This window comes from Anoplopoma fimbria, chromosome 14 (genome assembly GCF_027596085.1).
Source record: "Anoplopoma fimbria isolate UVic2021 breed Golden Eagle Sablefish chromosome 14, Afim_UVic_2022, whole genome shotgun sequence".
Lineage (NCBI taxonomy): Eukaryota > Metazoa > Chordata > Actinopteri > Perciformes > Anoplopomatidae > Anoplopoma > Anoplopoma fimbria.
In genome coordinates, this window is record NC_072462.1 from 8,097,872 (window position 1) to 8,111,640 (window position 13,769).

The 13,769-nt window shown below is 40.6% G+C and overlaps 1 protein-coding gene across 2 annotated transcripts in view; it reads right to left on the reverse strand.

The window, feature by feature from the left end:
* The window catches only part of LOC129101982 (transcription factor 4-like), a 221,563-nt gene that overhangs the window by 21,688 nt on the left and 186,106 nt on the right, over positions 1–13,769 (reverse strand). For both annotated transcript variants that reach the window (XM_054611869.1, XM_054611867.1), the window contains 6 exons: positions 12,888–13,036; positions 11,722–11,890; positions 8,447–8,517; positions 8,183–8,261; positions 4,430–4,509; positions 3,629–3,838 (listed from right to left, as the gene is read on the reverse strand). In XM_054611869.1, the coding sequence (XP_054467844.1) occupies positions 3,629–3,838; positions 4,430–4,509; positions 8,183–8,261; positions 8,447–8,517; positions 11,722–11,890; positions 12,888–13,036 (758 nt within the window). The remainder of the gene's footprint in view (positions 1–3,628; positions 3,839–4,429; positions 4,510–8,182; positions 8,262–8,446; positions 8,518–11,721; positions 11,891–12,887; positions 13,037–13,769) is intronic.

Sequence of the window (13,769 nt, forward strand, 5' to 3'; positions counted from 1 at the left end):
GCTAACCAGAAGGATACGCCCTTGTCCAGGGGAGTTAGTTGCATGGAACCATGCCTTGAACAGCGGTGTTTCAGCACCATAGCCCAGAAATGAATCAGACATGTTATAAAATGCTTCAATTTGCTTTCTATTTTCCCCCCACTTTTGCTAAGAGCAATTCAAAGTGCACAAATGAAACTAGAGTAATCCCAGTGATGCAATACTTGATTATGTAATCTATACATAATCACTAATAGGACCGCCCACTCTAATCAGTTGTTTTTTATGCAGAAAGACTTATTTCCAATAAACTCCTGAGCACACCTCTGGTGGATTAGTGGATGCGTTAGTGGATTTGTGGACTAAGAGAGCTACACATATAGAAATTCAGGTCTCATCCACTTTATACTTTATATCCTCTCATGTTAAACACCTGGGAAATAATCCTTTAAATTAAATGCATAATTCAATTAAATTATGCATTTAATTAATTTCTTTTTAGCAAACTGCAGTTTAATTTATAGTCATTTTAATGTAAACAAGTACAAGCCATTTCTTGGTGTGAGTTTGTAGAGGAAATGTCATAAGGGCGGAAAAAACCTGTTATACAGCTGCTGTGTTGTTGTTTTTTTTGTCTTAATGACTTTGTTTGTCTATCAGCAAATAATCCACAGCCTAAATAAACACACACACAGGTCCAATGAAAGCACAAGGTGCAATTCACAAGCTTCTGTGTGTGCTTTTATAGAGTCTATTAATCAAACTGGGTTTTTCAACACGTTACTTAATTTTATTTATTTTTTTCCACTGGACGCGTATGTATAAAAACAAGACCAAAATGCACATGGAATCATTTCAAGATTAAATTAAAAAGTAGTTTGTACATATATTACCCTTAACAATGAGTTCACTTTTAATGTTTTCTTGGGTTGAACCACACGTCTCCTCATAAAGCTAAACGCCAAATTTGTCTCTGGGGACGTCCAAAGAGCAGAAAAGTGTTTAAAAGCAGCTCAGACTAAAACTGAAAAGCAGTTTACAAGTGTTTCCATTACATTTTACAAACTTCAGAATGACATTATGAATCCAAAACACACTGTAATCTTCTTTCCACTTTGGTCAAATCTTTATGTGTTTTCTTCATTTGCTTAAGCTCAAAGTATTAAGTGACCAAGTTAACAAGTCACTCTATAAATCAAATCCTCAGTATAAAGTCTTAAAAAGCATATCTTTTTTTTGGTCTTATTTCTCTCGAGTAACATTTATATGATTTCGTAAAACCTAAATATTTGTATGTTGTCTCCTTCCTTCACTGAATGCCTGATTCTTCATTCTTAACTTTAATTACTAACCTTCAAGCTGCATTGATCTCTATTTTTCACCTCCTCGGCCAAAACTCCACAATAAGTTAACAAGGAAACGCCAGTGTGTGTTGTGTTTGTGTCCACCTGATCGATTTTAGGAAAACCTTTTATGTCGCCGTAGCTCTGGTTTGGTCTCCACCGCCACGCTCCTCCCCGAATACGCTTCAATGCTGGGAGGCCGGCACTCGCTTTCTTTTCGGAACACGCCTACGCTCTGAACCGCCACGCCCACAACAGCCACTGCACTAGTGAGCTCAAATGGGGCCCAAAAATTGTTGAGGGGTTCAGAACTATGAGTGACACCATTTATATTACATCTTAAACATGGATAATATAGTTCAGCGCACCTTTAAGATTGAAGCGGGAAATATATGAATAAATACACATGTGAGAGGGGAGAGAGACAAATGTGGGAGAGAGAGTGAGATAGATAGAGAGAGAGAGAGTGAGTGAGTGAGCTGGACAGATGTGCGTGAGAAGAAGATAATCTCTGCGGGAGCCGGCCAGCGTATGAGCACATACAACACACACACATGCACACACACACACACACCCCTCAGGTGCTCTCCATTTAGAAAACAACACTTCAAAGTAAATACTTTAACAAAGACCAGACAGACAAAGTTCCTAACCTGCCGTATAGTGAGAACAGTGTAAAGGCTCTGCTAGCGCCTCCTAGAGGCCGCATTGTTCATTACAGCCACAATAACAAAAGTCAGAATGTCCCTTCAGAGCCCCGACGGATGATGTCACGTTTTTTTTCGTAAAGAGAGAGATAATTTTGCCTGTATGAATATCTTGTGTGTGTGTGTGTGTGTGTGTTTGTGTGAATATGCACAACTGTAAAGCACAAGTAAACAAAGTAGGTCTAACTGAACATGTATGTGATTGTGTTTATGGCGGCAGTGTTTCTAATTGAGCTCTCTTTTTTTCTCTCTCTCTCGCCCTCCTACATCTCCTTATGTCACACAGCTGTTTGGTTCATTGTGTTTATTGTTTCAAGTTGAAAAAAATAAATAATCAAAAATGTAATATGAAAAACATTACTGTTGTCTTTCTGACTTCATACTTTCTGTTTTCCTCTCCTCTTTTATGTCTTGGGCCCTTTTCTCCTTTCCTCACTGTTCCTTCACTCCTCCTCCCCTCATTCCTGTTTCGACCTCTATCAATAATACAATGTGTAAACCTTTGTTTGACCATGTGTGTGACTTTTCATCACCTTGTGATTTATACAAAGTTATCACATTTACGACAAAAAAGTGTTTCGTGTCGGGGAATATTTTGGAGAATGGGATTATTTCCGTGTCAGTGGCCACAAAATGTCGAACAGCAACTCTTTAAACAAATCATCTCGAGTTAGTGTCACTTTTTTTCCACCTTAGGGTGCTTTTACAAGACATAGTCTGTGAAATTGATATTTTTGGTTCATTTTCTATTTAGTTTGATTCAGCTCCACAATATTAAATAAAAGTGGACCAAAATAAAAATTTGACTCTACACTGATCTACGCATGAATCCCTTCTCCTCCAGTTTCTTGATAAAGTTGTTATTTGTATGATCTTTATTTGGCATTATTCTGTATATTCTATTCTGCCGAGAAGTCAAGCAAAATGCAGGATGCCTGCGTGGACAAGTGTTGGGATGGACAAATGTCCGGGCAGGCCTCCCTACATTTTGGTTTACTTCCTGCATTTGGGTTGGATTATGTCCTCACTGCGATCAAACCGCTCTAGGGTTTGCAAGGAAACGGTTTGGACCACCTAGGACTGGTTGTTTTGGTCCGCACCAGAGTACGATTATTACTGTGTTCACAACAACCCAAACCAACCGAACCAGAGTTTGATTAAAGCAGACAAAATGTTGGCTTGTGTAAGTGTGTGGATTTCTCAAAGTATTTTCATTATAACAAACAAAGAATTAATTAATTATTCTTGAAATAAAATATTCCTGTCACTTTTATTTACTGTGCATCATTGCTTTTTCATATATTGTTGACAGCATAACTGACTTTTAGAAAGCTATTAATACTGAATATGAGCCCTGGAGACATATTGAGTTTGATATATTTACATTTAATTAATTGTTTTTAACAAACACTACCATTCATCGCTACAATATCTTGACAGTAAATTTAGATTTGTTCAAGTAAAATGCCTTTGTAAAATGTGCATGGTTTTACTTTATCCACATTAACACTGTAGACCATTCATAGAGGGACTAATGTGACTTATGTTCGCCCCCTTACATTCATTCCTAGCGTACAGAAACATGCTCTCAGGACCTACCATGAGGGAGTGTCTGTTGGCCGACAGCAGTCCTGAACCGTAGCCGCTGCTCAGAGCGCCCATGGCGCCGTTGTGTGTGTGTGCGGCCCCGATGAGGTTGTGCATGTCACCGTGCCCGCCGGCCATCCCCGTCGACGGTCCCACCGCGTGGCTCCGCAGCACGTGGATGGCATCGTCCAAACGCTCCAGACGGTCCTCGATGCGACTTTGCTGCGTAGTGGAGGAACACAGAATGGTGTGAGTGTTTCTCTCCCATCTGTAATCTGAACTTTCATTCTGAGAAGCAGTTTGGATGAAACAGAAAAATTGGTTGTCCATCTGGGACATCCTGACCTCTGTGATTTATTAGAAGCTTTGGACAGATTATACACATTTACCTGCATTAAATAACCTAAGTCAGTCAAAATAAAGAGACCATGTGGCCGAGCTCAGCTACGAGTTAAAACAGGTTCACATGAACATGAAGATATTTTTTTCACAGTCGAGAAATCCCATGAAAAGACAAAACACAGAATTAATTGATTATTGAAATTACAGAGCCCTTTTCAAATACAAGACGATATATTTGTGAGCTACTTTTATAGATTTACATCTCCAGTAGGAGCCGATGGGTTTGGGTGCAACAGGCAAGTAAGGGAAGTCAAAAAGATAATTGTGAGACGGACTATGACATTTTAGCTTTTGGTCTTTTCATGTCTGGTCATTAAGTTAACCAACTACATCTACACTTCAATACAATGGAGGTGAATGTCATTTATATAGTAGACATGAACATAATGTGGTGTGTGAGTGCGCGCATACCAGGGAGTGCAACGGAGCCTCGTAGTTTGGCGACGACGGTCCCTGTCCGCCGTTCCTCGACCAGACAGCTGAACTGGCAGCTAGGAAAGAGGAGACAAGGAGACATCATCGTCAGAGGAGAAGGGGGTGAGTCGATTGTGAGATTAAAGGATTCAGAGAACAGAACAGGTAGATATGGGCAGGAGATATGGGAGTTTGACAAATAATTGGACCCTTAACGTTTCTGTGTTTTTTGTTTAGTTTGGTTCAAAATGGCGGCCCTTCATCTGCCTGCATGTTCTGGGATAGACAGTCGACCAGTCCAGGGTTTAACCCGCCTCTCACCCGACGCATGCTGGGATAGACTCCAACCCCCCCCCCCCCAGCGGCTCCTGCACAGGTCGAGAGTGTACAAAAAATGGAGGTCTGTCTGCGTGTGGACCACAGCCAAATCCTCCTCTTTACGAGTCACGGACACAAACCACTCAACGTAGCGCCAAGCAGCAGACAAAACATCTTTTGAGGAGGGTTTTGTTGTATCCACTTGTGGTGCTCGGACAAAATAAATGTAGAGATGGAGAAGAAAAGACAGAAAAAAGAACAAACCGACTCATATCTCGTAGCAGAAATGCTAATACCAGGCTTTTGTCTTCGTAAAAGGCACAAGTGGTTGATTAGCATGGGCCCTCTGCAGAGTAAACAAGCTTTGTGTCTCTGTTCTTTTCTGCTTTTGTGTTTGCCGCCGCTCTGAAGGGTTGCGTCTGAATCGACAGGTCTCATTAGCTGGTAGACGGCGGAGAGACAGCGACTTGTGCGAATTTACATGAATATGAGGCTCTGAGCGATTGGCGGGCCGGTAAACGGAGGCCTTTCAACAGCGTTTGGGGTTCCAGATGTGAGGTGAGCTTCAAAGCACTGAGCTCACCCATATCGCTACAAATAACATTTTGACGCCCGTCCCTAGTTGTATCTGATCACACAGATAGTTTTGGATTTATGTGTCCAGGTTATGAAGGCATATCTTCTTTTAACAAATACGCACAAATTAATGGAATTTAGTTTGTGGTCAAAAATGATACTTGAAAAATTCTGACCTTATGCAGGAGCATTTTGGTATTCTTACCGCAACTTTCTCTGACATTTTTTGTACAGTTGGATTTAACGAGTGAGCCACGTCAGATTCGTCTTCAGAAAGCTGTGTAAATGACCAGCAAAGACATGATGAATCCAAATAATTAACGCCCCAGTAATACCATATGTGGCTACGCGTCCTGCACCATATGTCCTACATATTGAAGATCCGTAAAGAAGAGTCTTTTGTCTTCATAAGATTAAGCAGCATGATTAAGTGACAAATAACAAGTGCTGTTAATGTCAGACCCAAAGAAAGAAATGGTTCCATTTAAAAAAAGGTCTCGCCTTAGGAAGGTCATCGATGACTGTGGGAGGGGCGGGGTCCAATCATTTAAGATGTTCATATTGACATTGAACCACAAATAAAACTCCATTCATAAATGGTGTGTGAACATTAATCTGAGAAACAGACATATTAAACCAGTACATAAAAAATCGATAGAAACTACCAAAACCACACCGGAAAGTAGCACAGAGAAATTCTTCTGCACATCTTGGTGACATATTTCTTTCTAGAAGCTCCATGACATATCAGCTGCAGCAGTCGTTGGGGATATGGTCTTCACAATATTTTCTTATTTTCTCTATAAACAACTTAACTTTTTTATTTAACCCTTTAATGCTTATATTCATGCCAGGGTGATCATTCTAGCAAGCTAATCTGAAACCTGAGGTGTGGAACTGGGACTTATTCACATTTTCCGGAAAGTCACTTTATTTTGAGGTCAGATCTTGCACGTTCTTTCTCCAAGCGGAGGCTTGCATCTTCCATTTTACCATTCTGACAACGTGGACTAAAAGTCGAAAATACATGGAGTACTTTCAATATATCACCCACCCCTTCTAGCCAACAGAGATGTTGTCATGTTGCCCTAGTTGGTCGGGTTAGCTCTCTGAGGGCTGTTTGCTCTCCCCATATAGATCATTTCAGTCAATAAAGAGATAAGAACGATAAAAGCCCTCTGAGTTTATGAGCTTGTCTAAATTCAGTTGTAATCATAATGTTTTTCCAGTTTGAAAATCAGTGATTGCTGCTTTTATCCAGTGAGGTGAATGAAAGCTTTCATGACACTGTCTGATCATTTTTTCTCCTTTCTCGTGTCATTTTCTCTTTCCTCGTTTTCCTCTTGATGACTCTTCATTCTCCTTTTATCTCTTCTTGTGCCTTCATCATCGTTCTTTGTTCGTTTTTTTCTCTCCTCTTGTCCCTTGTTTTCTTTACTCGTATCCTATTTTCTGGTCTTTATTCTCTTTTCTTAGCCTTTCAACACATCCACCCCTTAAGTTCCTCCCTATTTTCGCTCCCTTTTCACACTTCCTTTTGTTCCTTCTCATCCCCTTTATTCCCCTTTCTTAGCCCTCCTCATCTTTTACTCCTCTTACCTCTTCTCTGCCCTCACCACTGATCTCTCCTTTGTACCTCTGATCTCATCTCATTAGCTTGTGTTTCTCCCCTTTTTTTTAAATTGTCTTCCCGTTTTGTCTCACAGTCTTTTCTCTCCCTTCTCCTTTATTCATAATACATGCTCATTACCATATGCTAATTAATGAATAATCACCTGGGTACATTCATGTGCAAATACAAATATATGTATTAACCGGCAGGGTAAATTATACCGAGTCCGACACTGTAAAACACCCCTGTAGAATTAGCCTTAATATCAATTTGCATGTAGTTTGCTCTAATAGGCGTCATTTCTAATTTGTAAAAAGTGGAGTAACTCCGACACAATGATAAACACCAATTATGGTTTAGCAGGCAATATCCGAGGCAGCTATAATGACGAGGAGGAGGAGGAGGAGGAGGAGGAGGAGGAGGAGGAGGAGGAGGAGGAAGAGAGGAGGGGGAGCCGGTAGGTTTGTAAACGGTTTGTCGAAGTGGTGCTCGTAATTAGTCAGTCACACGGTGCAGCATAGAAATTTCAAACGGTGTGTGTAGCGACGACAATTAGAGACAAATTTGACACAACGATTATTAGGAAAAGTCCTTTTTCACTTAAAGGAGCAGGGAGAGTTTACAACATCAGCCGCAAGGAGGAGTAATCGGTGGAAATAGGAGGAGAAGGAGGAGGATATGGAGATGAAAAACAGCAACTAATACGTGTTTTCATGGTCTTATTTTACGGCAAGTGATGAGAGTTAAAAAGTAGAGATCCCTTTAAGTGTAATACATACAAATACATAGCTGTAGTTAAACGTCCTGTTTTAAGTTTGTTTTTTCAATTACATTTATTATTTTGACTTTGTTTTACTTTTTCTTTCCATGGCTGAATTCACGTCATTTAAAAAAAAAAAGGTCAAGTCAAGTGTCAAGTCCAAGTGAAGTCTCAAACACACAAGTTCAAGTCAAGTCTCAAGTCATTTAAAAAAAGATCAAGTCAAGTCTCAAGTAATTTGAAACAAGTTCAAGTCATGTAGCAAGTCATTTGAGTCAAGTTAAAAACAAGTCCCAAGTTATTTAAAAACACGTTCAATTCAAGTCCTAAGTCTTTTTAATCAAGTCAAGTCGCAATTCATTCGAAACAAGTTCATGTCAAGTCTATAGTCCAAGTCAGCTCTGCTTTTTCCATCTGTGGTTGTTGTTTCTATGACGACGTATATTTGGTGTGCTGTGACTGGAGGGTGAGTGTGATGTGCTACCTGTGAGGGAGGGCGGGGAGCCGACTGGTGTGGAGGGATTGGACGAGAAGCTGTTGTTCGTATGGTCCGGAGAGTAGATCTGAAAAAACCCCAAATAAATTAAAGTCAGAAAAGCATGTAGAACAACCTCGATGGATAGATCACAACTCCAGAATCAACATTCCAAGAGTCAACATTCATTGAAAAATAATTTTGCATTGATAAAATACTAAAGAGATATCTCACATGTATACGCATGCGTATGTTTGTGTGTGCTGCACTTACGGATGCGAGTGCTTTCCCTAAGGCGTCTCCTGTCTGAGAGCTGCTGGCTGCTGCACTTGGCGCTCGGTTCGCTGTGAAGATGAGGGATGCATTCTTGTAAATAAGGATGCTGTTAGTAACTACACATTTTAATGATTCTGTCTATTCGCATACATCAGTCGATAGGTTTCACGCAAAACATTTCAACATTTTGTTATGCAGGTGACTGTTGTCGTATGGACATTTATTAAAGAGGGCTATTTGCACTGTGGACTCCTGTCTGATGCCGGCTGCAGACCATGATGGATCTCTATTGTGGTGCATTTAACAATTTGGCAGAGAACAGTCATATAAAACTTTAGGGTGTGACACGCCTAATATGATAGAGCTGCAAAGGTCAACTCTGTTGAGGTGTTTTCCAAGGGGGGCAAATTCTTGTGTCAGAGGTCACCAAACAGTATGTGAAAGCTAAACTAGATTCACCTCAGCTCCACGCTTCAGTCCCCTCATACTGGGGATTAAAGTTGACTTCGCTCCAAAGTTAAAAAAAATGGCAGTTTGACCAGAATCCTTGTTAAACAATGTGAGTCAGAGACTCTACACATTTCACTGACTGACTGCAAATGGCCGACCTTAGTACAACTAAATCTGTTTCACACACTTGAAGAGCAGCGAGGCCACAGAGGAAGGAAGTGACCTCACAGGACCAGATGAGCGCCCACACACACACATACACACACACACTGAGGCAGAGGAACTCATCTCTCCTGATAGCAGATCCCAGATGGAAAGTTTACGCTCGCACACACAAGTAAGACACGTGCACGCCACTCACACTCACACACACACACACACACACACACAGCACACACAGCACAGCAAAACACATCCTTTCATGGCAAATGAATCCATTACAGATATTGGCAGTACTGGACTTATTTAAGCTGTTAGAGGGAGAGAGAAAGAGAGAGAGAAGGTGAGAGAGAGAGAGAGAGAGAGAGAGACAGATAGAGAGAGAGAGGAAGCAGCATATGTTTTGGGGTTAAAGCCTCATGTCTCACTCACGCCACATCGCTGGCCTAGTAAACCATCCAAGGGATTACTGTTACACACACACACACACACACACACACACACACACACACACACACACACACACAAACTTGTATCCTGAATTGACGCATAATTTAGAACACATGCAGGAGAAAATCTTTTTCATAAATGAGAGCTTATAGCTGCAAAGGAGGAGGGCATTCCGAAAACAACACTGATTCCAAAGTTGTTCTGTATGTCTGTCCATCACCATAGAGAGAAGAGGCTAGTCATTTTGGTTTGTATTATCAACAAAAAATTTTTTTTTTGTAAAATCAGTTATTTAGTTTTTTATGCAGCTGAATATTTTTTGGGTTTATCTCTTTATTTATTTATTGATATGCTTGCTGCCCTGTAGTTCCTTTGCAGTGTCCCATTTCCATATCACATATTAGCTGTATACATTGCTTACTTTATACTAGCATTAAAAGCACACAGTTTTTGCAGCTAGTTTAAAAGGAATCAAATGTACTTCAACCTTTTTCAAACAGGAAATATAGACCGGATGTTTTTTTTCTTCCTCTTGGAGCTGTCTCCAAGCTGAGAGTAGTTCCTCTATTTCCTCTCAGCATTGCATTGTGGGACCATCAAAAGCACAATAAGATTTTTTTTTTTGGTGCATGCATGAGTTTTGGAGTAAACTTACATGTGTCACGTTTCCAGTGTGGACACACTCTATTATCAAAACCTAGTAAGGGAGTAGTCGCTGCTGGTGTGACAAGGATGTGATCCCTCACCAGCTTCCCATCAATGGTGTTAATTGGAATTCATGACCAATATGGAGATTGAATCTAAGGTCTCTGACCCTGGCCATTCATTTTATTCCTAAATATCCTTATACCACTGGCCTTCAAATGAGAATTAGAGAATGGAACAATTATTACCAGTGGACTGAAAAGTGACATTTGTAGTTTCTTCACAAATGTGGTCAGTTTTGATTCAGGTCATTTGTAATGGTGGAGGGATGGGTCAAACAGACATAGGACTTTCACTCAGGAGACCGCAGTTAGTGTCCCGTGTGACCAAAAGTCAATTTGACTCATTTTAATTCACATACACTGTTTGAATATCGTAACAAACATATCAATTTAAGTCAAACCACAATGTCTTTTACTAAACCAAATGAAGTAGTTCTGTTGTTCTTTATTTTTTTATTGTATTTATAACTTTAACCACGTTTAAAACAGTTTAAAACTGCGACCGTAATCTGATTGATTTCAGTTTCCGCCACAACGTAATTGAGCATGCAGTTTAGTTGTATGATATACAACTAAACTGGACATATTGGCCTCAGCGGCTGCTGCTCTCTGTAAAGAGAACTGACTCGCTTGTTTACTTGCATGAATCAGAGCGATGCAGAGAAACAGCCTGTGAGCACCGTGCACGCCGGGTTTAGGCGATCATGTGTGCACACATCATACGTTTGCATTTAAACAACAGCGTCATGCTTTTTATTAGCTCCATGTTGTGTTTACACTCATCTGCTCGGGCTTGTGTGTGTGGTGGGGGGGGGAAGATATCTCTGTGGAATGTTGGAGACATCTTCCCATGAAAACAAACTTTCAATCTGTTTCTTATTGCTGATCCTATTTGTTCTATGGGATTCAAAGCAAGGGGTCCATATGGCATGCTGTGTGTGTGTGTGTTTGTGTGTGTCGGTGATTCCAAGGTTGAGCCAAAACCGAGTACAACTGTTCTTCAGTTTACGACCGCCCACCTTCTCCCCTGACACTGAAGTTTAGTTATTAAGTGGTTTAAATCGTTCGAGTCGTATCACGCTAGGTAAAAAACACACAAACACAGCAAGTGCATCCAGGGCATCAGTACAAGGTGATGCCTTGGATGTGTCAAATTGCTTTTACAGTAAAGCAATCTGTTGTACTCAAACGAGTGGTGTACCAGTGAGTATGATGAGAGGGGAAGCTTACACAGAGCAGAGCTTGTTTAAGTCTTTTAGGGGAAAAGTCAAGTCTTTAGGGAGTCAGTCTCAAAGTCAAGTCCAAGTCAGGAGTCAAATTCAAGTCCCAAGTCTTTATTGTTGTGATTTAGGTCGAGTCCAATCTGAAGTTGTAAGTCTACAGCCATGGTTTCTAGGCATTCAAACGAGTAGAATAAACCTAGACCAGATCTCACACTATTCACTGATTAACTAGAGTCTACGGCCGGGACCAGCAAGACAAAAACCACACGTGCAGGTGTCTTACCCATGTGACTTTCTGTGCCGTTGGTGGAGGCGGTGCACGAGGCAGTGCTGTAGTGGTTGCCTCCTCCCCCGCTGCCTCCTCCTCCTCCTCCTCCCCCAGCCCCTCGGTGGAAGCTGGACATGGGGGGGAGGCTGGAATTGATGTCCGCAGACGAGTGCGACGGATAGCTCTGTGGAGAGACGGACAGAACTCAATAAAAGTTTAAGTGGGAGACGCTGCAGGTGAAGACGGAAAAAATGTAGGCAATAGATTTCACCATGAATCTTCCTCAGTTGATTACTTACATTAGGGCAATTCTTTTTTTTTTTTATAATAAAGGTTTTTTGAAATGTTGTTTAGCTATACAAATTAATCATTTTCTGATTTAATATGTGCCAACGTGAACATTTCCAGAACAGAAATCAGAAAACATTGGTTAAAACCAGGTTCAAAATTCTTTGAATATTTTGTTGAAAGGAGTAAACGGTTTTTACAGAGGGAATTTAGAATATCTCTTGGTATCACTCCATAAGTCATAAAATAAGGTCAACAGTAATAAGAAAAATCCAGTTTGGCCATCTTTTGAGGAATACAATGTTTTATAAATCATATTCAAAACCTTCAGAATAAAGATAGGAGTTAAACTGGAAAGTTTGGTGTATGTAAGGGCTACTGAAGTAGAGTCTGGGGAAAAAGGATTTGTAATGTAAAATGACTGAATCAGTTTGAAGACACTACAGAGAGTTTATGTGTTACTATGTTTAAACATGGAAATGTTCCATATCTAATGCTAACTTTTGGTGAATTTAAGAGAAATCTAAAGAAAAAAACCCTATTTTTTTTTGGCATTTTTTAATATGTATAATTTTTTTCTTAAAAAAAAAAGAAACACAAAAGAGAAGCAACATAGGAAAATTAGACGATGTGAAAGTACCTCATTTTTAGAATATCATGAAGGTGGTGAAAAGGGAAACTGAATTGCTAAATTGTCACGACTTATGCACAATGTTTTTTCTACCAGGATGACAGAGGCATTCCTACCAACCCAACAACTGCAGCAACGAGCACTAGCCAATCAGAGGCAGAGTGGGGAGGGGCATGACTCTGTCTTCCTCGAAAGAAAAAAAAAGTTGCGACCTGTATAGACCGCTGTGTTTGAGTACACTGTGATTAACAGCTCTGCTCACCAATCTGTCGTGTGGGTGAATCCCGCAGTAGGAGGAGCTCTGGGCGGGGCCGTGGGACGAGTTCCCGCCCCCTAGCATGCTGCCGTGGTAACCCTGCTGGCTCATGCTGCTACTACTGCTGCTCCAGGGGTCGCCGGTGTGGTGACCGTCTGACACAGAGAGAGGGGAGAGACAGGTACATGTGATGATGTGCTGCATGCTGGTTTCAGATCAGTACAAAAAAACACACTGAGGTTTCTCTCTATGCTGTAACTGTGTCTACATGCGGTTTGGTAATCTGATCCACTTCATGCAGTAACCTGATTTCAGAACACATCCATGTAAATGCGACACCTGGTGTTTCTTCTTCGGGTTAAAGAATGACCATGTTAACACAGAACTGTGCTGGACAAAACGTGCTTTCTGGGACCATTTGTACCTTTATCAATGTTTGTGATGTGGTTGTTTTTTTGTTTTTTTAGACCAGGCTAAAGGGGAAAAGAGACAATAAGAATATACAAATACTAAAATCAGTCTGAGCCTTTACTGATTGAAGTCAGTAGATTGGAAACACTCTCCGGCAGTGAAAGTGTGTCATCAACTAAATATCTACAGAAACATTTGCTCTCCAACTTGCCTTACTAACTCTAGCAGCTTATAACACAACATTATAACGACTAATGCCAATCAAAGGAAACAAAAATTACAATAATGTCAATTATAATCATTTGAACTGTGTGATAGATGACAATAACAGGGTAAAAAGATACCATTTAGAATTTTGACAGTTTACACTGACTTTAGCACTGCTGAAATTATTAATCGTTATGGTTCCAGGGGCCAGGTGAAAAAAGTTAGTCTGGAGCCCTGCTGTCGATTATAGTTCTTGTAAAGATAATCCGG